The 27,521-nt window shown below is 36.0% G+C and overlaps 1 protein-coding gene across 1 annotated transcript in view; it reads left to right on the forward strand.

Annotated features, from left to right (window-relative positions):
- LOC114050012 (consortin-like) overlaps positions 1-27,521 on the forward strand; it is a 103,778-nt gene that overhangs the window by 54,999 nt on the left and 21,258 nt on the right. Inside the window, exons 4-10 of the mRNA XM_027871524.1 lie at positions 7,091-7,296; positions 11,967-11,997; positions 12,965-13,051; positions 13,571-13,685; positions 16,366-16,387; positions 16,559-16,655; positions 26,228-27,111. Of these exons, the coding sequence (XP_027727325.1) occupies positions 7,091-7,296; positions 11,967-11,997; positions 12,965-13,051; positions 13,571-13,685; positions 16,366-16,387; positions 16,559-16,655; positions 26,228-27,111 (1,442 nt within the window). The remainder of the gene's footprint in view (positions 1-7,090; positions 7,297-11,966; positions 11,998-12,964; positions 13,052-13,570; positions 13,686-16,365; positions 16,388-16,558; positions 16,656-26,227; positions 27,112-27,521) is intronic.

A 27,521-nucleotide genomic window follows, 5' to 3' on the forward strand; every position in this document is an offset into this window, starting at 1 on the left:
TAAGAAATTAAAAACTACCAGGATATAGTAGAACTGATGGGTAAGTATTGAGAGAAAAAATCCATCATTCAGTTCCTAAAAGGAACCCCAAAAGCAAAAGTCCCAGGAAGGTCATGGTCAAAATCTGGAGCTCCCATGTCAAAGAAAAAACACTTCACATATCCAGAAATCAGAGGTTAAAGTACCAAGAAATGATAGTCAACATCACACAAGAACTGGCATCTTCTACTACAAACCACAGGAAAATATTGGAATACAATATTCCAAAAGGCAAAAGAAACAAAGTTAAAACCGAGAATTGATCACCCTGAAAACCTGAGTATAATCTTATGGGGGAAATGGATTTTTAATGGAATAAAGGGTTTTCAAGAATTTCTGATGAAAAGAACAGAGTAGAAACTTAGAAATGTAAACATAAGTCCAGAGAAACGTAAAATTTCAGTTTAGTTGAGCAATTGGAAAGCGCTATATGATAATGTAGTGGTAACATTCTAATAAGTAGAAAAGGAACTAGTGAATGGCTAAACAAACTGAGGTATATGAATGTACTGGAATATTAGTTCCCATTAAGAAAAAACAAGAGATAATTTCAGAGAATCCTGGGTACTATGAACTGGCACAGAGTGAAGTGAGCAGAATCAGAACAGTTTATACAAAGGACAGCAACATTATAAAGAAAAACAGCTTTGAAAGACTTAAGAGCTTTAGTCAGTGGCAAAAATAACCAGCTATGTCTCTTGAGGTACCATGATGCAGCTTTTTACATGATACCTGCTTTGTGACAGGGAGGTAATAGATACCAGACATCTATTTTTTGAATATAGCTAACTGTGTGGATTCATTTACTTGACTGTTTTTATCTGAGATAAGGGTTTTTTTTTCTCTCTCCATTTTAATTGGTGAGGAAGAGGCTAGCAATAGTGATGACACTGTTAATATTTGTAAACGATACAGAAGAAAACAGAGGTTTAGAAGGAACTAGAGACAAGCCGGACAATTATAAATGTACCATGTAAGAAATATATACTTTTTAAAAGCGGAATGAAACGGAGAGTCATGGTTTCATACAGAACCATCTTGTTGTGTTTTGTGTGCGTGGAAATGCTATTTTTTTTTTTTTTTTGGTGTCCAAGTTGAGATTAAAAGTAAAAGAATTTTTTAAAAATTTTTCATCTGATTGTTATATCACTCATTTGTTATCCAGAAAATTCATTTTGTCATCACTTGAGATAAATTCATAGATGGCAGATAAATATTTATTATTAAATAATTTTAGTTATTATTTCATTTAAATAAAACTTACTTGTTTTATTAAATTTATTATTATGTATTGTTTTCATTTTTATTTATATTATACATTTATATGTATTTATTTTATTTATTTTATTAAATAAAGAAAAGTGAAGGATACTTAGGATACATTCTCAGTTTTTTTAGACCAAAGTCTAAGGACAAATTGCTATGTTCTCAAAATGGACCTTTGGTCAGTCACAATTTATCATTTGTTGTGTTCTTCAGATTTGGAAACTGAACTTCAGTTTTCTTTCTGGCAACAGAATTCATGTGATAAACTATTAAAAACCGGGCTTTTCAGTCATTTCTTTGGCCTCTGGATCTCAAGGTATTTTATGAATAATTAATGTTTTCCTGACCTCAGTAGTGTACCATGAAAATCTGAGTCTCTGAGTGACTTAATGTATCACACAAAGTGAATCAGTATATTAAGTAGTAATACCAGTTTAACTGAATAAAGTTTTCTTTTTTCTTTTTTAAAATAAAATTTTATAGGTATCTTTAGTCTTTACTTGGTTTTCCTCTTTTCCTGCTTTTCCTCTTTGTACTATGCTTCCCAGAGATCCATCCCACATAATAATTTTTTTTAAGTAAAAGAAATAAAGAAGCAGAATAGGGAATAATTTTGACATTATATGCAGTATTCCTCACCTCTATAAAGGAGTTTCAGAAAAGGGTGTCCTCTCATATTTCTTCTTGGGGAACATACTTGTTCAAACTGTTTTAAATAAGAGTGCACTTGGTTTTCACAGACATTGTTTTAAAATAATTTTTCCTTGTTTTAAAACAATTTTTTCAGCCATGTTGACATGGCTTTTTATATAATGAAACAAAACTTACTTACATCGAATATTTCTTTAGAATTAGGGAAGGCTAACATATGTCAATGTTTGGACTTTTTTTTTTCCTTTTAAATATAGCTTTACTTTTTTTTTAAACTATTGGATCATTAAGGTTGTTGGCACCACTAGAAGAAATTTTATTAAAAAATACATTAAATTAATAAATTAAATCAAATAATATTAATAAATACAATACATTAAAAAATACTTTAAAATGTAAGACCCCAAGTGATTATAATAAAGCAGTAAAAAATAGAGAAACTGAAATATGTTCATTACTACTTGGCTATTTTATTAGTTTTTCCAAAATAATCAAACTAATATCAGAAAATAATATTATAGACATTTTAAACTCCATGGTCATGAATACTTGTGTCCATTTTTTTTGTGGCCCTTGGGAAATAACTGAAAACAGCTTTACTCACTAAAGACATTTTTTCTAATTCTTCATTATTCATATTGACATTCAGGCATATTAATTTTCTTCAGTAAGCATTTTAAATACAATACAAAAAGAATTAGCTTTAACCTTTCAACTACACACTTGCCTTTGAATGAAGCCAGTGATCCGACCTCAGGGCCCTCCTAGTGTTGCTCTGGCATTTTCAGTAAATTGACTGCAATATCTCTTTATTTTCAGGTTAACTCTACTTTTTCTTTTGTTAAAAAAAAAATAAAAATAAACGAAGAAATTGCTCTCCCCTTTGAGTTCTTTGCCCCAAATAACATAACAGTAAGCTAAATGGGGCCACCTACATTTAAGTAGTCTAAGAATTGAATTCATAGCTAAAGATTTGCTGAATAATTTTTGGTATATTTCATAGTATCTCAGATAATAAAACCTAACTGTCATTTCATAATTTGATTAATAATTTATATACCTTTTGAAAAAATATAGAATTGACATATTCCTTTCTTTCTCTCTCTCTCTTTTTTTTTTTTTTTGGCTAGGCAATTGGGGTTAAGTGACTTGACCAAGGTCACACAGCTAGTAAGTGTCAAGTGTCTGAGGCTGGATTTGAACTCATGTCCTCCTGACTCCAGGGCAGGTTCTCTGTCCCCTGCGTCACCTAGCTGCCCTGAATTGACATATTTCTGAAAGGCCTTGACAGCACTACCAAAAGAATCCTGTCAGTGGTACCAAGTGTGACACACTTTTCATGAAAGGGCAGACTTTTCTGATCCACCCCAAGAATACAATATTCTGTAAGCCAGAGGCTCTAATAATCAAAGTGCTGGACTGAATGACAGATTGTTGCATCTCTTTCTCTAATTATACTAGGTAAATAATCACCCCTTTTTGAATTTTCCCATTTTTAATTGGAAATTATAATTTCACCTTATTGTAATGATGTTACACAGTTAGCTCAAGAATCTGGCGGGGGGAATAGTATAATAATTATAACTGGCAGGTTTATAATGCTCTTTGGTTTGCAAAATCCCAGAATTACTTCATTTGACCCTCACAATACTATGAGATAGATACTACAGAAAGTATCCCCATTTTATAAATGAGGAAACTGAGAAAGGCTGTGACTTTTACTCATAGTCACTCAGCTGTTGTCTAAGGCAGGATTCAAACACTGTTCTGTCCTGATAGTTAATATAGTGCTCTTTGTGTCAAACTATGCTCCCCTCCCCAGTATAATATATGAAAGTTCTTTGAAAAAAATATTTGAATCATAATAGTTACATGTTATTAGTAATCCGCACATCGTTGTTGTTTTTCAGTCGTGTCTAATTCTTCATATCCCCATTTGGGGTCTTCTTGGCAAAAATACTGAAGTGGTTCGCCATTTCCTTCTCCAGCTCAGATGAGGAAACTGAGGCACATTGGGTTAAGTGACTTGCCCAGGGTCACACAGCTAGTAAGTGTCTGAGGCCAGATTTGAACTCAGGAAGATGAGTCTTCCTAACTCCGGACCCAGCACCCTGTCCACTGCACCACCTGGTTGCCCACACATCCTTAAGATTCCTTTATTAGCCACCTGGGTTTTATGAATGAATTTATTGAGAGTTTATGACCCTTCATATGATAGTAGTATAGACTGGAGTAGTTTAGAGAACAATTATACATTGCAATGTACTTAACCAATATAGACATAGATTTGCTATATGTCTGAGATTAGACCTTGCCAAATTCTAACCTTGAATTTCCCTCACGGTCAGCCTCTTCCATTGATACTTCAGAAATGGAGAAAGTTATGCAACTTTGCTGACTCTGTACCTACAAATTTATGTCATCTAATCTCCACTGGGTCATCACCAAAGCAAGACACTGTTCTTGGCTGTGGAGGCCTCAGTCACCTCTCTTGTAATCAAAAATAGAAAGTAATATATTATTAATTAAATGGAGCTTTTTGGAAGCTGTTTTCATTTCATATAGGGATCTCTCGAAAGGTTCCTAGAATCTGCTCTAACCCTACCATTTTACAAATGAGAAAGCTAAGGCCCAAAGAGGCTAAGTGATTTGTCCAAGGTCACATAACTTCATTAGTAGAAAGCCCAGTTTTCCTGAAGTAGTGACCCATGCTTTTTTGATTTTCCTGTACTGCCTCTTTTCTTGCCCACATTTTAACATTTTATATTTGCCCTATATATGTCTGACTTGTGCATATCCTAGGAATTTTAGAATAATTGTCTTAATAATTTTGTTATTCCTATTAAAAATGACATGAGGACTCTCACCTGTCTTTTCTATCTTCCTCTTAACCTCCTCTTACCTTTTCTCTCCTTCTTTTACCTTCTTACGGCAGAATTCTTGGTTTACAATAAATTCTCCACATTTATTCAGAGTTAAAAGAATTTTTTAAAATGTGGTTAAAATTGGTTAAAGTTTGGCTAAAATTTTAAAATTGGTTAAAATTTTTTTTTTAAATCAACCTTTCTTACATGAATTATGTGAGTCAGACTGGCCTTTGACCATATATGCTCAGAGTGATTTTTAAAAACCATTTATTAAGTGCTTAAAATGTGCCAGGCACTTTACATAATCTTACAGTTGAGAAAACTGAGGTGGACAGAAGTGACTTACCCAGGGTCACATAGCTTGGAAGTGTTTGAGGCTAGATTTGAAGTCGGTTTTCCCCGACTTCCAAGCCCAGCAACCTCTACGTGGGGCTACCTTGATGCCTCTATTTACTCTATCATGAGGACAATGTGAAATGTGAAAAAATGAGCAAAACTGATGTTTTTACATACTCTGTTCACATGGTACCAGATGAAAAGACTACTGTAATTTTAATTGACCAAAATATGACTGATATGGAAATGGGCAGTATCCACAGGAAACCAAAAACTATTGTTCTACTTTCCCAGCCCCCACCTTGGGACCTAGGAGTTAGAGAGATAGAAGGTAAATCATTTCTCCCCTCTAGAAGTTTACAATGTAGGAGAGGAGATGAAAAAAAAATCTATGTACACAAATAACTGTGCTTTAAGCTAAGTGTATAATGATCACATGAACAACACAAAAATAGGTCTTACAGAAATTCAGAGAAAGGAGAAATTACGTCTAATTATGGTTATCAGGCTTTATAGAGGTGAGATTTAGGTTGGCCTCTGACAGATAAGTATGATTTTTATATACAAAGAAAAGGGCAGACAAGAAGAGAAATGTGAGCAAAGCCTAAAGTTAAAAAAACATGAAGGGGGCAGCTAGGTGGCACAGTGGATAGAGCTCTGGCTTTGAAGTCAGGAAGACCTGAGTTCAAATGCGGCCTTAGACCAAACACTTGACACTAGCTATGTGACCCTGGGCAAGTCACTTAACCCCAATTGCCTCACCAAAAAGCAAAACAAAACAAAACAAAAAAAAAAAACAGATGAAGATGGTTCTTGGCATAGCAAGTAAATAATTTTAGCTAGAGTGGGCACTTTGTGTGCTAGATTAGTGGGAAATATAGCTAGGTAAGTAGATTAGGGCCAGATTCAAGGGTGCTTTGAATGCCTTTTTTATTTCAATAAATATGTAACAAATTTATTAAGAAGAGCAGCACTTAAGAAAGACTTGGTAGTAGTCAGCCACACACATTTTCAATCTGAGAACAGAAATTAAGGCTGAAACTGATAATGAGATTTTAGGTGAATTGTGGTAACAATATTAGAAATAAACATTGAAATTTTATTTACTTCAAATATGTTGCATCATTTCAGTAGCTACTTATCAAGCATTTATTCCTGGCAAATTTTAAAATGTATCTTTTTTGCACAATATGTAGTTACTTAAAGTTCATGTCCCCATTTTTTTAATGTCCTCAAAATCTTGCATTTGAATTACTCCTGGGATCTGGGAGTAGTTCTGAAGTTACCAGGTTAAAGTTAAAAGAGGAAGGTTCTTTTTTTTTTTTTAAGGTCTATTTGTGTTGAATTAAGACAGCAGAAAAGAATTATTTCTTTTTCTTTGAAGGAATCAAATTTTGTTGTTAAATGTTAACATGCTCTTTTTTGTTGTTGTTCAGTAATTTCAATCCTGTTAGACTCTTTGTGACCCCATTTAGGTCTTGGAGAAGAGACTGGAGTGGTTTGCCATTTCTTTCTCCAGTTCATTTGACAGATGAGGAAACTGAGGCAAACAATTCAAGTGACTTCTCCAAAGTCAGACAGCTATTAAATATCTGAGGCCAAAGTTGTACTCGGTTCTTCCTGACTCCAGGCCCCAGCCTATCCACCACGCCACCTAGCTGCCCTTTTACTCTTCTTCAGGCCAGGCTTTTATAACATCTTTAGTTACAAATACTGAAAGAATGTTTTGTTTGGACTCAGAAGCATTTAGCAAGGTGTCAGCAATTACTTTAATTGAGTTCCTATCTTTTTGCTTCCCTGTTTTTATTTAGGTGATAATTTTATTTTTAGTACCATTTGAAAGCTTCATGGTTACATAATTATTTTAAACTACTATATGTCCTATGAAGGAATTTTAATCTTAATGTAGGTATTCTGTTTATTTCTTAAAGAATTTTCTTCAGGAGACACTGCAACAGTAATGCAAGAAAAGATCATTAGTATCTCTACACATGCTGGTGGTGAGGAAGATTCTGCTGAATCCAATGCTCGTTATCAACCAAAGGAGCCTCAACAAGTTTTGCAGTCCCTCCTCTCCCTCATCCGAGGTGAATTTGAACAATTGGATTCAAGAGTTCTGCCCCTTTGCCTTCATCAGGTACCCACTCCAATTCACATTCTGTGATATACTGCCAACCCTCAACTAAACGGAAGGGTGGGAATGGGATCCAAAATTCATTTTTATGTATTGTCACTTGCATGCCTTTCACTCCTTGCCCATTCGTAGTCCTAGAATTGCACTGATTTTATGAGAGGTGACTTTCAATTAGTGGAAAGTGGAGAATCTAGCCCTGTACCGGCATATCTAGTGGTTTAGGGGAAGAAAGAATCAGAGAGGGAACAGATGACCCAAGTCACAGGGATAATCAATAATTCAATCCAAGTCTGTTTTTATACAGCAATTAAACATACGGTTAGACACAGTGAATGCTTTTGGTGGGATTATAGCTGATAGACCTAATGAATATTTCATCAAAATTGTCATCGTCTTACAATGCAGAAACTTGGTATTTCTACCACATCTCCTTTTGATTGTCTATGATATCAATTGCTAACAACCATAGAAAGTACTTTATTTTATATTCTTTCTGGTTTTACTTTCCTCCCTTCCCTAACTTGACCCTAGGTTAAACAATTCACATCTTCACTCCCTCTCATGCCTTGCCAAACTCCAGCCATAGGTTGCTTCCACTATCTGCTTCTTCCATTCTACTCAGGTGCTACCTGCACTTTGGGCGAGTCTTATATGGCATACTTTCAGGAAGACTTGGGTGATAATTGCATAGAATGAGAAGGCATGATGGAAGGAATATTCACACTGAGATTTTATGAATGCGCATCTTGAATATGCATTATCTTTCATATAGTAGTGTATTTCATCAAGCATATACTATCTTAAAAATAGTATGGCTTTAAGCTTTAGTATAACAGAAATGCAAAGAAAGCATTAAGCCCTATATCCTATATTTGTCAAGCCTTTAAAAGCGTTTGATGCTATCAGCAGGCCTATACTTTGGCAGGAAAAAAAAAGAATATTCTTTCCCAGAAAACTTGACCAATATCCCAAAGCTCCTATGAGATTCCTTGGTTGATTGTGACAGAATGGATGCCCATTTTCTGTCCTCGGGTAAGAACAGTAGTTTTGAAAGAACAGGGTGAAACTACTGTCCTCAGGAAGTGCAGTTTTCAGCCACCGTTCTGCTTCAGCTGACAGTCCTGAACAACCTACTCTTCTCATTTCAGGCATATTGGGAATGTAACCCTGCTGGACCTAGTATGTAGACCTGTGTTAGAAGTAATTAATTATGCAAAAAGTTAGAGTATTTTCTAATTACCTTTTTCAAACTACTTCCTCTCCTAGAAATATTTTTGCCTGAAGATTTGGTCCACTGGACTATCCTTCTATCCTCACCATGATTATTTGGGCTACTTGATGAGATTCCATTGTAGTTTAAAAATGCAGAGAGAATCTATAAGGGAAATTTTGGCTCTCCACAAAACTCTGTAAGGGTTATGAATATCATCAAAAACTCTTTAAGAGAATCATCCATGAACTGCTTTTGCAAAAAACATACCTTGAGCAGTTTCACCATGCAAAGTCCTATGTGGAAGTAGGAACTGTGAAGGGTGGTGGAAAGATATACCAGTAAGGTATGGCCCTACCCTCTAGGAGCAGTAATCTAATAGGAACAGCAATAAACATGTATACAAATATATAGAATACAAAATAGAGTATGAATGAGGAGTTATATTCTATCCAAAGGAGAGATTACTTCTAAGTAAGGAAATAAGTGATTTCAACCCATAAAAATGGGCATGGCAAATGAAAGGAACATCAATCAATAAACATTTTTTAAGTACCTACTACATGCCAGGCACTGTGCTAAATATTGGGGATACAAAAAGAGAGGATAGACAGTCCCTACCCTCAAGGACCTCAGAATTAATAGGAGAGGCAACATGCAAACAAATATACACAAAGCAAGCTATATACAGGATAAATAGGGAATAATTAACAAAGGGAAGGCACTGGAATTAAGAGGAGTTAGGAAATGCTTCCTGTAGAAGGTGGGATTTTTTTTTTCAGGGTTAAGTGACTTGCCCAAGGTCACACAGCTAGTACATGTCAAGTGTTTGGTCTGAGGTCGGATTTGAACTCAGGTCCTGCTGACTTCAGGGCTGGTGCTCTATCCACTGCGCCACCTAGCTGCCCCAAGAAGGTGGGATGTTAGTTGGGACTTAAAGAAGGTCAGTAGTGATAGTAAAAGAGAGAATATTCCAGGCATAGGGGACAACCAGAGGAAGTGCCTGGAACTGAAAAGTGGAGATCTTGTTTAGGGAACAGCCAAGAGGCAAGTGTCACTAAGTTGAAGAGTATGTGGTGGGGGAGTAAGGTGAAAGAAGACTGGAAAGGTAGGAGGGGGCTAGGTTATAAAAGGCTTTGAATGGTAAACAGCATTTTGTATTTGATCTTGCAGGCAACAGAAGGCCACTGGTGTTTATTGGGAGGGGTGGTGGGGTGGGAAAATTTGACATGTTTGGACCTGCATTTTAGAAAAATCATGTTAGTGGCTAAATGGAGGATGCATTGGAGTGGGGAGAGACTAGAGGCAGGCTGACACACCAGCAGGCTATTGCAGTAATCCATGTATGAGGTGACGAGGGCCTGTGTTAGAGTGGGGGCAGTGTCAGAGGAGAGAAGAAGGCATATTCGAGAGATGTTGCGAAGTTGAAATCAACACACCTTGCTTGGCAACAGATTGGAAATGAGGGATGAGAGATAGTGAGGAGTCCAGGATGATTCCTAGGGTATGAATCCAAGGGACTGGAAGGATGGTGCTGCCCTCAAAAGTAATAGGGAAGGTGGGAGGTGGGGAGGATTTAAGAGGAAGGATAGTGATTTCTGTTTGGGGCATAATTGAGTTTAAGCTGTCTACTGGACATCCAGTTCAAGATGTTTGAAAGGCAGTTGGAGTTGTAAGATTTCAGGTCAGGGGAGAAGTGGAACAGGAAAGGTAGATTTGAAAATTATCATCATAAAGATGGTAATTAAATCCATGGAAACTGATGAGATTATCAAGTAAAGCAGTATAGAGAGAGAAGAGAGGAGGGCCAGAAAGGACAGAACTCTGAGGGACACCTATAGTGAGAGGGCATGATCGGGAGGAGGATCAAGCAAAGGATGCAGAGAAGAAGTGGTCGGATAAGTAGGAGGAAAACCAAAAGAGGAGGGAATGTCCTAAAAACCAGGGAGGAGAGAATAAGGTTGAGTGATTTGCCTGTAGTCTTGTGGTCTTAGAACAGTAACTGTCGATGGCAGAATTTAAACTAAGTATTTCTGACACTTAGTTCACTTATTCTCTTAATCCTACCACACTGCCAAACTAAGAAATGTAGGCTTTGTTGGAAAGGCAGTAGGAATTCATTAAGGTTTTTAAAGTTTGATGATGGTCTATAAAGACACATAAATATAGGTTTATATGCTGCTTTGCTTTGAGGATTTGGCAATTTCACAGCGTGACAAGCAAAACAGAATTATGTACCATCTCACCTATATTAGTGAGATTCACAGAGAAAGATTTGCACTGGAAATACTTAGCTGGAAAATTGTCATAGACTATGAAAACATGATGTCAAGCTCCAAACCATCTTTATGACTTGAGGAAGATTAGGGTCAGTATAATACTTTGATATTTTAATAGATTCATGATCTGTTCTATATAGGTATTTCCTCCACTGCTACAAACTGTAAAACAGCCACACTTTCTCATGTTGTGTGATTCCTCCTATATAAATCATCCATAAGGGAGCCATTCATCATGTTGGAGGTCTTTATCTAGGTCTTTTAATCATCATTCACAAACATTTTTTTAAGTTATGTTATATTCCTTTATCTGCTTTTCAAAATTTTCAAGATCTAAGTGAGAATGACCTTTTGAGTTAACTAATCCATTTAGACTTCATTTCCTTTTCATTCCCACTACTTACACGGTAAGCAAGTAATTTAAAACCCCTCCGTTTCCCCATCTATATAATGGGAGAGGTAATGTAGATATGGGCCATCTATCTTACTAGGCATCTAGGTTAAAGGTCTTCCATGAACAGCTATACTAAGCAAAATGGACCAATTATGCAGATATTCATTATGGCATGCTTTGGAGAAATGACTTGTATAAACAAAACTACTACGCTTACAGTAAAAAAAAATCTCCTTCCATGAAGGGCCTAAAGTAATTCATGAAAGCTCAGCCTCCATCCAAATTCATTTCTAAAACATTGATAGTTGTGCAAGTCTTTGCCTTTTTAAAAGTAGTTCCATGAAGTCTTCAGTAATTTATGAAATGAATGCTTGGAATAAATGTTTACTGAATTTATTCAAATATAGTTTTAGGATCTCATCTGATGGAACACATCTTTGTTCTAAAATAAAAAATTTTTCAGAGTCTCACTGTGAAGGTAGATAGTCACTTTACATTTTCTGGAGCTTTTAATCCTTAAACTTGTGTTAATCTGGGAAGTTATCTTTGACTTGAGACTATAACAGGAAGAGAAGAAACTTGTTAATGGGATGAATGGGTTTCCTTGGGATAAATAGATCTAGGATACTCCATCCTGATAGTTTAATGTAATTACCAACTTCACTAATGAAAATGAAGCTAAATAAGGGTCTCTTTCTCTCTGATTTCTAAATAGGTTGAAGGTCCCAACCTTGCATTCTAAGTCTTTCTCACCAGTAAAATGCTAATCTCTGTCTGTTGTTTTAAACAGATCGCAGAGACCTATTTTCAAGAAGAAGACTGTATCCTTTTCTATTCACAATTGCATGAGTTTTTAAAGAATTATCACCAAGTGGCTGATGGAACCCACTTCAAAATTTGGCATGCTTTATAACTAACATATAGCTTTGGATATATGCACTTTTTTTGGTTCCAGAGGATAAAACCAAGAACATTAAGTGGAAGCTGCAAAGAAATAAACTTAGGTTTGATAGCATTGGGGGAACGGAAAAAAAAATAAGCACTCATATAGTGCCTGCTGTGTGCCAAGGGACTGTAGTAATCACTTTACAGATATCTGATTTGATCCTCACAATAACCCTGGTGGCAGGTGCTGTTATTATCTTTATTTTACAGTTGAGGAAACTGAGGCAAACAAGTTAAATGACTTGTCCAGGGTCACAGGGCTAGTAAGTGTCTGAGAAAAAATTTCAACTCAGGTCTTCCTGACTCCAGGCCCAGATCTCTGTATACTGTGCCATCTAGCTGCCTTATCAGAAAGAAAAAAACAAAAACAAAACCAAGAACTTTCCCAAAATTAGAGATTTCTAGAAGTGAGTTGGGCTGTCTCATGAAGTTTCACCTTCATGAGTTTCCCCTCCTTAGAATTCTTCATGCAAAGACTGGATGACCACTTGCTGAGTATCTTAACGTATGATGAGTATTCCTTTCTGGTTAGGAGTTGGACCAGATGACCTGTGAGGTACCGTCCAACTTTGAAATTCTGTGATTTTTGTGGATCTATTCTCAATTTCCATCATTCTCTCATATTATAAAATACCTTCATATAGTCTGCATAAAAATTGGCTCTGTAAGGGCAGACAGGAAACTTAAGGTCTGAATGAGTTTCAAAATAGTAAAGCTATCTCATTTTAGGCAAACATTCTTTTTGACAAAACTAAAGCGTCTCTCAGAATTTATTCAGCATAAATGTACATACAGACATTTCTTTTGGTCTGCGTTTGTATTTTTCTCAAATCCTCCATTCAGATGAGAAGGCAATGAAATTCATTCAGCTTGAACGACTATATCATGAACAGTTGCTTGCAAATCTGTCCTCTATTCAGGAGCAGTGGGGTAAGTACAGTTTGATTAAGAAAAAAGAATTCTCATTAGATAAAAGCTTGAGAAATTTGTTCTGGTTTTCTAAGTCAAAGGTTATATATTGTCCCAGCCAATTCAGTGTTGCAAAAAATAAAAAAGAAAGTAGCATTTTTACTACAACTTCTTAACCTATTGTGAGAACATTTCCTCTCCTTTGGATTTTTGCTTTTGATATGATTACTTGGAAAAGAACACTTTTTTCTCCTTTCTTTTCGCTGATTGCTTTGCATGACCAAGTGGCATTCAGTTTTCTCTTTTTTAAAACCTAGAATGTTATTTAGTGTCTTAAAAAAAAAAGAAACAGTTGCTTTCTTGTGACATTAGAGTTTAATCTCTATCACCTCTCTTAGTGATGAATCGCTATTTCATTTGTTCAAAAATTTAATGGACTTTGGTACTAGTTATCATCGGTGCCAGCTCGCTAACTTTTACTTCCTAAAATAGTTTATTAGCACACAGTGGCTAACAGTGTTTTGTTTTTCTTCCACTTAGAAGCAAAGTGGAAAACAGCAGAACCACGTGTAGTTACATCTCTGAGGAATTCAGAAAAGGGATTGAATGGTGAAGAACTTGACAGACTTGCTACACTTTGCACAACACATCAAGAGTGAGTGTAAAAGCTTTGGTTAACCTGCACGGGGGAGTGCTGGAGAACCTCATCGGCATCTGGCATCTAATACTAGCAAAGACCCATTTAAAAATTAAGTTGTCATTCTCACCAAGAGGATTCAAAACTACTCATAACACAGTTACACTTTCATTCTCAAAATAATGACTTTTTTTTTCTCTTATCATTGAGAATGACTGGAAGAGTGAACTAATAATCTCTTTATTATATTTGATGTAATTACTTTCAAACACCGTATACTAAATCATTTACTAGATTAAGAAACTGCTTTTCGGTCTGTGACCTGGGGATCCTGTTATGGGGGTTACTAGAAGGCTCAGAGGTGGGTAGAGAAGAGAAAAATGACCTTCTTGGTATCTTAAAGGATCTATTTGGATGACTAAAGCAGTATTTTCAGAGAATAATAATGATAATAGCTAGTATTTACATAGTACCTACTGTGTGCCAGGCATTGCGCTAAGCAGTTTACAAATATTATCTAATTTGATTTACACAATAACCCTGTGAGATAGCCATTATTATTATCCCCATTTTACAGTTGAGGAAATTGAGGCAAACAGAGGTTAAGTGACTTGACTAGAGTCACACAGCTGGTAACTAGCAGACACTGGACTTGAACTACAGTCTTCCTGACCCCACCAAACCACTTAGCTACCTCGATATCCAGATGTTCTCATCATCTTCAGAAGTTAACACATTTTAACACAGTTATCACTTAAACAGATTAGTCTGTTTGGGGGTTTTTTTATTAGCATTTTTAGTTAATTGGTAATTCTTGAAAAATGTGTAGGTGAGGTTCTCATTCATGAAACATGTAGACGGGAATGTAAAGCTGGTTCAGTCTCAGGAAAACTATGAGCATAATTGACCATATCAGTATTATGAAACGTGTATTTCTATGGAGATCTTAAATCTTTCTAATTTGTTGCAAATTTTTTCAACCAACAAGTAGTTACTGCATACCTATTGTATGAAAAATCAGTCATCTTCTTTAAAATTGGGGATATAATTTGCTTAGTAAAAATTCATTATATTGCTCATTAATATTTACCTTTTTAGGTGACTTTTTTAAAATAGGGAATAAGATATCTAACTCACTATTTTCCCACCATGTTCAATCAACAGACGTTTATTAAATACTTGTTACATGCCAAACATTGTGCCTGATGCTTATGTTCAAATGAATCATTACTTTCTTTGATTCAGGGTCCACTGCATCAGGAAGACCACAACCCACTCTTTCCTGTCCATTCTGTGAGGCTATTCCAGACCATTCCATAAGTTCATCACAAGGGCTCAATCCAACATGCTCAAGGCCTTCCTCCATCTTCCCTCATGACTAACCCATCTCTTCCTATCATACAAATCCTTGTGGATGTATTTTACTACTGTTCTTTGGAATTGTCATAATAATCATCATTATTTGTTGCATGCATACACATTTTGTACACATCATGTACTTTTCCATTACCTTCTGTGCAATAATCATTTTTAATTCTTTGGTAACTGTTATATTCTATACCTTGCTGCCATATAGCAACACTGTAGAATGTTGTGGGAAAAGATGGGCCTTTGGTTTCATAGGAAGCTTGAGATCAATGAAGGAGCTTTGTAATTTCCTGAAAACAGTCTGACCCTCTCTCCTCCTGAAGTTCAGCTCTGGGCCCAACTTGGTGTCCCGCTGTATATATTCTATACACACTGATGGACAAGCTCTACAGGTTATCTCTCCAGATGGATTGAAATCTGAACATTGTTCATTTGCTTGATCTTTTCTAAGTGAATGGCCAAGTCAAACTATTTTGAATGATTACAGATGCCTTATAAGAGACTGCATTGTTTGGGGGCTGGATGCATCTTCCTGACCCCAGGCCTGAAAGTCTATCCATTGTGCCACCTAGCTGCCCCGTAATACATAATATATACAAGATAAATATAAAACAAAGATGGAGTGATATGGGAGAGAGACACTAATTGCTAGAAAGATTAAGAAACGCCTCCCACAGGAGCTGGTTCTTGAACTATAGTTTGAATGAAATTAGGCATTCTAAGAGCCAGACATGAGGAATAATTTCATTCCAGGTATGATGGGCAGCCTGCTTGATTAAAAGCATAGAGATCAGAGGCAGAATGTTGTATGTGAAGAAGAAGAAAAAGACTATTTTATCTGTGTCACAGAATGGCAGAATTTCATTTTTGGGTTTGGGTTTGTTTTGTTTTTTTTAGCATTTTAAGCATTTGTTAGATTTAACAAATAATAATAATTCCCCTAATAATTTATTCTTACTCTTAAGGATTAATGCAGAATGTTTTCATTATGTTTGATCACTTTATATTTTATAGCTATAAAAATATGTATAATATTTTTAAAATTTATAATGAATTATAGTTTCTATAAATTTTTTACATTTATAACTACAATAAAGATTAAGCACAGTTCACAGTAATTGGTCATTGAGTGAAATCAACATATGATATAGCTTTGCACTTTAAACTATGTAGACCAGTGGTAATGTTTCAGCATTGGAAATGTTCAGTGCTAATATTAGAATCCAGAACAGTCAATCCATTTTTTGCTGCAGTTTCAGTGACATTTGTTTGGAAGCACATTCTTGCTGGAAATGTTTTTTATTCTTTTTTTTCTCCATTTTCCCGACAGGCCTCTTCTCTCAAAACATAAGGTAAGAAATTGTTTGTTTGGAAATAACCACAACAGAATATTGGTAGGAATATTTGTAGCATTGTACATGTGTAATAGATTTTTTTTGAAAAATATTAAGATCTTTTTCAAATCATTACAGCATTTTAACTTTAACTTAACAGTTACTAGAAAAGATCTTACTGTTTTGCAGATCTTAACTACTGAAAAGTCCTTGGAGGAGATAGGTTTTACACAGTTAATAGGAATTGGAGATTTGGAGGAAAGAGGAGCTACAGCCAAAAAGTCAGGTCTGTGTTTCTGATTTAATTGAAATTTCATGTTTTAATATTACTCTTGGTATCCTGCAAGTCTTCCATCTGTGCCACACATGGCAGAGTGGTGGGTTTTTTGTTTTTTTTTTTACTTTTATCTTTTTAGAGAAGCATATAGCTATCTTTTTTTTTATGGCTTCGTTTTTCTGCTTTTTTTTTGGTCACAAAATCTGAATTCTTAAAATATTTAAAATTAGTTTCTAAATGTAATAGAGTTATAGCCATATAAAGACTATTTTTACATGGATATCCTTCAAAAGTATAATTTTTCTCACCACTGTAAGCCTTTGGTGAAAGTTTTCTTACATGTGAAGTTACTTCTATAAAAGACCTTTAAAGAAATATGTTTGAGAACTCAAAAGTTTCATTTCATTGCATAGCTCATAGTTCACCAGTACTGTATAGACATCCTCAAGAAATTCAGATTATGCTACTTTAAATATATCTAGATTTAAATTACAATTTACTCAGTTGAGAAGCATAGTTTCTTTTGTAGAACAGATATATTTTGAATCTGTGATGAATCTATACCAGTAAATCTTTTAATGCAGAGGTGTCAAATTCTGGCTGACAGACCAAACTAGATTACAATGTAGTTGGGAAATGTTTAACAACAACAACAACAACAAAAAAAAAAAAACAACAGAACAACAAAAATGTTAATTTGTGGCCTGCAAGGATCCATTTCTATTCAGATTTAACACCACTGTTTTAAATAGTACCAGGAGCAAGTGGAAATGAATTCCTGTAGCCAAATCATCCTAGTCACTTTTTAAGAACAATATTGTCCAAGACCATGTTACTTAACTGTTTCATGTGAAAGGGGAACTAAAGGTTTAAAAAAAAAAGGGTGACTCTTTAGGTCTATAATTGTTGATATTTTAAGTTATAAAGAGAACGGAATACAAAGGTTAAAATGGAATTTAAAATAAATGTCTTTGGTATTCTGTAGATAGGATGATTCAGAAGCTACAATCTTCATTTTGTGGAGCATGCTAATCTTTTCAAAGTCCATTTTCCGTTCCCAGCAATGACATATGGCAGGACAAAAAGATGTGGTGCCAGAGCCTCAGCTGTCTATAAGAGGTGTTGTCTAAGGAAGATCACAGTATGTGATGTCTCCTTCCCCTTCACCCCTTTGCCATAGCTATGGAGAAGGTGGGACTTATCAAAGAAATCAATCAATTATATAACGACCTGTTTAAATATGAACTTCAGGTTATTTTTATCATTGGCTAGTAAATTCTACCTGATCCTTCCAAGTTCTTCCTTCCTGAGTCACTGCTTTGGAAGTACTCCAAAGAGGTGCTCACACTCAGGGTGTGAGGATCAGATCTGCATAAGGATTAAATGAGATGCTGTATGTAAAGTGCCTTGGCATCCTTGAAGTTCAATATATAAGTTAGCCATTATTATTATGAGTTAGTAAAGAAATTATACATAGAAAACCTCAAATTTCATTTCCTTAAATAACGTGTGGTTTACCAATATTGAATGGACTTCCCAAAAAAGTTCAGTTTATACCATTTTATTTATGCGTTTCCTTTCATTAAACAACTTGTATATATTTTCCATAAGTAATGAATTCATCATGGTTATTCAACTGCACTTTGCCCACTATCTCTAATGACCTGTTGTTTCTGCTTGTTTCCCCAGTGATATCCCCATTCCAAGTCTCTATCCACAGTATATAGTATAGTTCCTTCACATTGTGGGCAGTCACTGCATGTTTACTTAAACAATTATGTTCTTAAAATTTTTGGTTAACACCTTTTGAAGTGAAACATACATAAATTAGTCAAAATTTACGGTTATTTTTTAAACTGTTATAAATATATACTGTAGTGAATTCATTCCTATTTTGCTCATACTGAAAATTTTTCTTATTACAAAAAATACAATGAGATATTAGAAATTACTATTAAATTAAAACTAATAGGGGCAGCTAGGTGGCACAGTGGATAGAACACCAGCCCTGGAGTCAGGAGGACCTGAGTTCAAATTCAGCCTCAGACACTTGATACTTACCAGCTGTGTGACCCTTGGCAAGTCACTTAACCCCATTGCCTACCCCCCCAAAAATTAAAAGTAATAGTAACTCTTTTAAATTTGAATTAAAGTTGCATATTTATAAATGCAAGATTGTAACATGTCATCTGTAACAGAGGAGGTGTCATGATGAAGTGAGACAGGCCCTGGATTAAGAGTCCGAGGAGCTTGGCTTTGAGTCCCAGCTCTGCCATTTGTGACCTTTGTGACCTTGGACAAATCACTTGAACTCTCTAGGCCTCAGTTTCCACATCTGCAGAGTGAATAACCTCCAAGGTCCCTTCCAGCTCTACGACTATGGTTATGGCTTACAACTCAGTTAATATTAAAATTATAAGTTGTATTATTAACTTATAATTGAACAAGAATTTCTGCTACTATAAGTGAGTATACTTCAAGTTAGTTTTGCTATCTGAGTTTCAGTACACATTGAAATAGGCCTACATATGACAGTGTGAATGCAGGGAGACAGGGGGAGGTTAACATAAAATGCAAAGCACTTTACATGAATTATTTCATTTGATTGCCACAACAACCCTTTGTAAGTGTCCTTACTATTCCTACAGGTTAAGTGATTTACCCAAGATCACTCCGCCAGTGTCAGAGATAGGATTTGAAATCAAGAGGTCTTGTGGAGATCAAATCCAATATTTTACCCACTCTGCTAAGCTGCCTCATGTACCCTGAAAGAGAAATGGATTAACAATCAGAGTGCCTGGGTTCAAATCCACTAGCAAGTCAGTGCCTCTCCCAGAGCCTCAGTGTTCTCATCTTTACAATGAGATGGTTGGACTCAGTGATCTCCAAGACCCCTTCCAGATCTAAATCCAGAATCTGTTTAAAGATTGAGGCATTCAAACATACTTGTGAGATGCAAACATAGTTTGGTCTATTGATAGGTGCTAATGACCTGTGATATAAGCAGAACTTACTAGGTAAATAAGTGAATGATTAGCTTGTTTGCAGAGGGGAAAAATAGTTATTTGTTAACTAGTTGTTCCTGCTGTCAGAATCAGTTTGCCTTCATTTTCAAGTCCTGAGACAGACACATAAACAGCAGTGAAGCCAAAAACCCCAGTTTTTACTGAATGCTCGTGTTTGCAGAGTAAGTGCTGTGGAAGGTTACAGCAGAAAATAGGTTTGTTGTTTGCCCTGAAATAGCCTGTAAAAAGATTCCCATGACATGGTTATGTCTATAGTCTATAGGAAAAATGGGCATCTAAAAGCCCTTGAAACCTGGCTTATGTTTAATGTCACATTAAAAAAAAAAACCTGCGACTACAAAAGTGGTTAGTTAGAAATTTTGGTATATTTCCTCTATTTAAAATATTAAATATGCTGGCATCATATAAAATTACAGTAGATTTTGCAGAGAATAAGTGAATTCCATGCTATTTTTTTTAAGCATTCAAGGATGTAAGGGAGTGATCATTTCCGACTTACAAAGGCTACATATTAAGCAAGTATTAAGAACTATGAAATAGAGTAGGCAGTCACTTTAACTGGAAAAACCCAAGATAATTTACCCCTAACCTCTTTCCATTTCTGCTGGAAGTAGTAAAACCCTAATTGTAGCCTTGAAAATAATTTCCAAAAATGTGTTATTGTATCTTCACTAGTCTCCCTTCCACGCAATTTGATTTGTTACTCTGTTACTTAGGATTCAGTCAGAAGTCAGTAACACATATGGGTACTACTTCTTCTTTTCTTTAATAAGTCCCAAGTAATAAACTGCAGTCTGTGAGCACTGCTGACTGGAAATGACACAAACCAGCTATACATGATTCTTTACTTTCTTCCAATAATTCTCATCTTTGTCATTAACTTCTTCCCTTCTACTGCTAGCACTGTTGGCAATGTCATTGTGATACGACTTCTAACAGTGGTTAACCATGGTAACTTGAAGAAATGTCAGACCAGTAATCAGTTGTTATTATTCACTCAGAAATTTGGCTTCACTTGATAGTGGAAGTCACAAGTTTATTTTAAATGTTGAAGTCGTGAAACTGTAGCTGTGCTGCTTTTCTTACACAGATTATACTGTACCCTCTAACCACAGAAACAAGGGAACTTATCAGTTATCCTTGCCTTGAAAGGGCCAGGCATCCTGGTAGTACAGCAGCTTGTTTTAAATTTGACATTAGGGCACCGAAACCTCTCATTTTCCCAGGCAAATCTTTCAGTCACCCAAGATAACAGACCAGCCTTTTATTTCTGCTGTTGATTTATTGATATATGGATGAAATATCTTTTTCCCCCTAAGGAATTTAACACCTAGAATCTACTTAATTAGGGCCAGTTGTACTTCTTAGAAAGCTGCCAGTTCTGCTAGATGCCTCAGTGGATAGTGTTGGTCTCAGAGTCATGAAGACCTGAGTTCAAATTCAGACCCAGATGTTTACTAACTGTGTAAACCTGGGCAAGTAACTTAACTTTTGTGTGCCTCAGTTTTCTCAAAAATAAAATGGGGACCCTCTCACAAAGCTGTTGAGAGGGTCAAATAAGATAATATCTATAAAACAGTTTGCAAACCTGAAATTGCTATTTTTTTCCAGTCTGTTATAATCAATTTTTACCTGATAACCTTTCAGTCTATAGACATTTCCATGTTTTATATTTTGTGTATAGGCATACCTCAGACATATTGCAGTTTAGGTTCCAGACCACTACAATAAAGAGAATATGGAAATAAAGCGAGTCACACAGATTTTTTGGTTTCCCAGTGCTTATAAAAGTTACATTACACTAGACTGTAGTCTGTTAAGTGTATAATAGTATTAAGTCTAAAAATGTAATGTACATATCTTAATTAAAGAATTATTTATTACTAAAAAATTCTAACCAGCATCTGAACCTTCAGAGGGTTGGAATCTTTTTGCTGGTGGAGGGTCTTGGTTTGATGTTGATGGCTGCTGACTGATCAGGGTGGTGGGTACCGAAGCCAGAGATGGCGGTAGCAATTTCTTAAAATAAGACAACAATTAAGTTTACCATATTATTGGACTCTTCCTTTCACTTGAACACTTAGAGGCCATTGTAGGGTTATTAATGGGCCTAGTTTCACTATCATTGTGTTTCAAGGAATAGGAAGACCCAAAGAAAGCAAGGAAGGCAGAGAGATGGGGGAATGGCCAGTGGGTGGAGCAATCAGAACATATATCATATTCATTGCTGAAGTTTGCCATCTTATGTGGGTGCAGTTTGTGGTGCCCCAAAACAGTTACAGTAGTAACATCAAAGATCACTCATTATAGATCACCATAAAAGATAAGATAATAATGAAAACGTTTAAAATATTGTGACAATTACTAAAATGTAACACAGAGACACAATGCGAGCTCATGCTGTTGGAAAAATGGCACTGATAGACTTGCTCGATAGAGAGTTGCCACAAACCTTTGATTTGTTTTTTTAAAAAACACACAATATCTGCAAAGCTCAATAAAGGAAAGCACAATAAAATGACATATGCCTGCAATTGTACTAACAAATACATTTTTAATCTCTGTTGGTTTTTTCAGCTACCTCTTGCAGATTTCATATTTAAGTTTGAAATTAATATATAGCTAATACTGTTTAGCACCTTTGGCTCCATATCACGAACAGTTTCTTTGTTTTCTCTCTGCTAGAAAAGCAGTTCAATTACTGACACCTTTTCTCAACTAATACCTTTTCTACTAAAGAAAAAACAATTCATGATTAGAGTTCACGGATCTGTCCATTATCAGGTTTATGATCCCAACTTTCTAAAGACCACAACTAGTAGCTGACTAAACTCAACAATTATAGTATTATACATCATATTAAAGAATGTAAACTTAAATTGATTTTTACTTTTGAATCATCTTTTATGATTTTAAATACAGTAACTTTTTACTGAGAACCTACCATGTTTTCCATGATCATTTCTCTTTATATTTAGTAAAATGTAGGTAACTTTTGCCCTCTATGAGTCATACATTTTTCCCCCTCCAAATTTAAGCATATAAAAGATACCAGAGATTGTCTTCATATTGTTTCCAAATGAACAAATATAGTAGGAATATAAACAGTGCTAAATATGCCCTGCTGGTCGTGAACTTTGTTCTCTGGGGTCGTTGATTATAATGCTCCCTCTAAGGAGTTACTGCAGGAATCCACAAAAAAAAATTTGAATTGTACCTCAAGTGTACTACATGTTGGCTACTAATTAGTCAAATTATAGTATATATTCAGTCACTATTAACCTCAGCTATAATAAAGCCAGAAACTTGGTGTTTAAAATCTCTGTATTTTATAAATTATTTATGTCATCATCAACAGACATTTGCTTTGAATTGTTTTATTAAAAACTGAGCATGACGGTCTCTTGGGTAGGCATGCATATGAAGATGAACCTGGAAAACAGATAATGTAGCATATAATATAGTTTCCTTTCTGTCCTTTTCTCATAGCCATATAGTATTCCTTATTTTTTCTGCATATTTGAGCTTTCCAATGTCTCTAATATGATTTTTTTCATGTCCTAGTTGGAGAGCATATAATTTTTTAAATTTATCTTATAGTTCTTTGTTTTTCTTTTAATGAATCATAGGAGTTAGAGATAGAAGTAACCTTAAAGACCTAATCCAACTCCCTCATTTTACAGATGGGAAAACTGAGGCTCAAAAAAGTTAACTGACTTGCCCTGGGGGTATACGTAAGTGCCGGAACTGAGGTTTGGGACTCAGTCCTCTGATTCCAGATCAAGCACTTTCTACAATTTATTTTTGATGCCTTTTTGGAGAAAGAGAAGCACTATACATGGTGGGTAGAGTTGGATTTAAGGCCTGCCACCATTACAAACTGGCTTGACCTTGGGCAAGTCAATTAACCTGTCAGTATTCTAGGCCAGAGCTTCATAAACGTTTTCTACTCGTGACCCCTTCAGCACATCTAGGCAATTCTTGAAGAATATATAAGTTGCAGAGAAGGTTCTGATCTTCACTGGTAAAGGGATTTCCTCATCTGGAAATATGAGGAAATCTTTCTGTGTGTCAGTGAGATCACAGGTCCAGTCCCTATGTCCTGTCAGATGAAAGGGTGATGAGAACCTCCAACTCGGGACAGATTTCCACAGGCCTTCAGGGTGATACTGATGCCACAGTCCAGAGAATAATTTCCACCAAGATAGAGTTATCCCATAAAGAATGAAACTGTATGGATTAAAAATGTAAGAATCAGTTTAAAGAGCTATAAAGAGTTCTTAACTGATTATCCTACATTTCAGTGGATAGGAGTTAAGAGGTGATAACTGACAGCATTTCACAACCAGAGAGATTGTCGGAGTGACTCTTCCAAACCTAACAACCTGTTTTCTTTCCCTCACTAATCTTTTCCTCTTATCCTCTTCTGTCTCCCTGTTTCTCCCTCTCTATTCCTCTCATTCCTTCTGACTCTCCCTCTTTATTTCAGTACCTTTTCCCTCCCCTATTGTCTTTCTTTCTCCTTCCCTTTCTCTCTGCCTCATCATTTCTTTCTCATTTCCTTTGCTTTTATTTCTACTTATGTATGCTATTGTTTCCCTTTAATTTACTACTATAATTAAACTAAAATAATTGCAGCTAGTTTTGGGGGAGGGGCATAAATATCACAGTTTGGAGGGCAAGATCGGGAGAGAGAGTGGAAGGAAGATGAGCAGTCTTCTTGAGGAGGAAGGATGGAAGTCCCTGGTCCTGGAGGTAGTAGGATCATAGGATCATGTAGATCCAGAGATAAAAGGTACCTCGAGGCTAAATAGTCCAATCCTGTGTACCATAGTGTATAAAAAACTGGCTTAGTATCCAGGAAGACCTGGGTTTAAGTTCTGCCCCAAACAATAGACTTAGTGCCTGTGTAACCCTTGGTGAGTCACTTAACTTTTCAATGCCCACCATAAGCAACTCTCTAAGACTATAACTTGCAGAGAAGATGCCAACCTGTAGTGGAAGGAATTTCCTCATCTGGGTGTACCCTCCACAGGTCCAATCCCTACCCTGCCTCTTTAGAATGTCTTACATTTATTTTACATTCTGGAAAAAAAATTTTTTGATTGTCCAAAAAATAATTAGGCTTTTTGCTAAATTGCCTCTATGGTTACTTTAAAACTTTCTTCCAGAATATATATGTGTGTAATTGCAAAGAAATTAATTTCAAGATTATTATGCTTAAATAATTATGTATATTTTAAGTCAGTTCAGTTCAGCATCTATTAAGCCTCTTGTTATGGTCTTTCCCATTTCTGAATCATCAGCCTGACTTGTTAGAGCCCTCCATGTATTAAGGGCTATGGATAGTCTAGTAGTCTAGATAAAACATAGTGCTAGCCCCACCCCATGGAGTTTACAGTTTTCCAGAGGAATGTGATCTGCCCCGAGGATTATTACCAACCAGAATCAGGGAAGACTTCATGGAGGCAGTGGAAGGTTGACAGTTTGAGGGAGAGAGCCATCCAAGAAGTTGAAAAGAAGGGGTGTATGCGGAGGAATGGTAGTAGTCTGATTTAGCTGAATTGTAAGTGGACAGGGCAGGAAGTCATAGGCAAGAAAGGTAGATTGTGGAGAGCTTTGAATGACAAGGTAAGGATTTGAAACTGATTGGCAACGGGGAGCTGTTGAAAAGTTTTGAACAGAAGATTGACACGATCGTATATATGCTTAAGAAAAATTAATCTGACAGCAGTGTGAAGGATGGATTGCAGGCAGAAAAAAAATGAATACAGCAAGGCCAGTTAGTAAGCTATTAAAATAGTCCAGGCAGGGAGTAAACTCCAGTAGATAACAACAAATACAGATTGCTCTTTTTTGGGGGAGGAGGAAGGGGGGAGATATTTCATAATCATTAGAAATCTTGCTGGTATAGATCTTTATCTTTTATCCTAAAAAAACAAACAAACACATTTTTATGCCTCAAACTGATATTTTGTAATAATACACATTACCCTTCTAAACTTGAAAAATATTTTACAAATACAATCTCATTTGGTACTAAGTAAAAGTACAAAAAATGTCTTGGATATTTTTAAAATACTCTATTTCTGTTCAGTTCAATCTTTTCCAGTTATGTCTGACTCCATTTGGGGTTTTCTTAGCAGAGATACTGTATTGGTTTGCCATTTCCTTCTTCAGCTCATTTTACAGGTGAAGAAACTGAGGCAAGCAGGGTTTGGCTGGCTCAGGGTCCCACAGCTGTTAAATATCTGAGGCCAGATTTGAACTCAGAGAGATGAGTCTTCTCAACTTCAGGTCTAGCACTCTTTCTACTTCACCATGCCTTTTCATTAATACCTTTTAAAATGGTTTTGAATGAAATATACTTAGTTCTATTTGCAAATACGTTGATTAGGAAATAATTAAGTGTATCTCCTGCTTACTCTTACCTTGTTACTCTTACCTTAAGTTGAATACTCTTGCAATAGATTCCACCTCGAAATGTTCTTTCTCATCTTTATTCACTTACAAAGTCGTTTTTCAAATTGAAAGGTTTTTTTTTTTAATCTTTAGAGAGCAAAACTTGGACTGGCATTGAATCAAGGAAAGAAAACCAGCATAAAAAGGAAGAGAAAAGCGAGAGGAGTCTGTCCAGTAATCAGAGTGATAAGCTGATGGAGGCAGTCAGTCCTTCAGTAAGTGCCAGCAAAGACCACATGGAGGAGCAGCAGTGCAGGGCTGAATCAACATCGGAGTCACACACCCAGCCCTCAGAGACAGTGGGCAGCGGGCCTGGCTCTGATTCTTCTGAGAATCCGAGTAAGGAGGACAGCTGCTTACTGCTGGGTGAGGCAGAAATCTGTGAGGATGTAGCCAAAAGAGAGGGAATTGCTGACAGACCTAAGGTGCTGATTTCTGATAGATCAATGGTAGATCCCTTGATTTTATCAAGCAGTGAACATATACCTCTTTCTCTGAATCCTGAAGATGAAAATTTACAGGCTGAAGGAAATGGACTCCTCCAGCAGCCCCAGGATGCTCCTGATGTGACTGCGAGAGAAGAACTTGAAAACAATGCATTAAATCAGCAGCAACCCGATCTTACAGACAGTGATGGAAAATTACCACCAGAAAATGTGCATGGTGAAGATAACAGAACATCTGACTTGGAGGATCCAGAACTACGTATAGCACCAGAGGAATGGAGAGAAGAGGAGGAGGAAGAGGAGGAGGAGGAGGAGGAGGAAGTCAGTAAAGAAACAGAAGATTACTTGAACAAGCTTTTAGAAGGATGCCTACAAGACACTGGGCCTTGTCCTCCATATGAAGAAAATCAGGAAGACTCTGACACCCTTCCAGATCTTTCACCTGAAGAAGCATCTTACAGTCTACAGGAGCCTTATGATGAGAGCTGCCTTTCTCTTGATGATCTTGCAAAAAGGATAGAGATCGCAGAGGTAAATCCGAGAGATTTAATACCAAAGATCAGCGTTAGAAATAAATAATACTTTAAGATGAATTTATTTATACACATATATGCACACATTTTAAAATGGAATGTTAATTTTTGATGTTAATTTTAATTTAGGATGTTAATTTTTGGGTGGTGGGGGCAATTTACCACTTGTCCTGGACACAAGAGAGAACCTTAACTTAATTTCAGTTATTAGGACTTAAATCTTAATTACATAAATCTATTGACAAGTATCTATTAAGTGCCTACTATGTGCCCCACATATATGCCATAAATTGTTTTTAGTAATGATTTTTTGAAATTCATGAAATATCTGCTTACAGGTCTCTGGATACAGTTAAGTCATACTTACTAATTACTAGCAAAGACCTTTAATAAATGTAACTTGTATGT

This window comes from Vombatus ursinus, unplaced genomic scaffold (assembly GCF_900497805.2).
Source record: "Vombatus ursinus unplaced genomic scaffold, bare-nosed wombat genome assembly UNPS02014798.1, whole genome shotgun sequence".
NCBI classification, from domain to species: Eukaryota; Metazoa; Chordata; class Mammalia; order Diprotodontia; family Vombatidae; genus Vombatus; species Vombatus ursinus.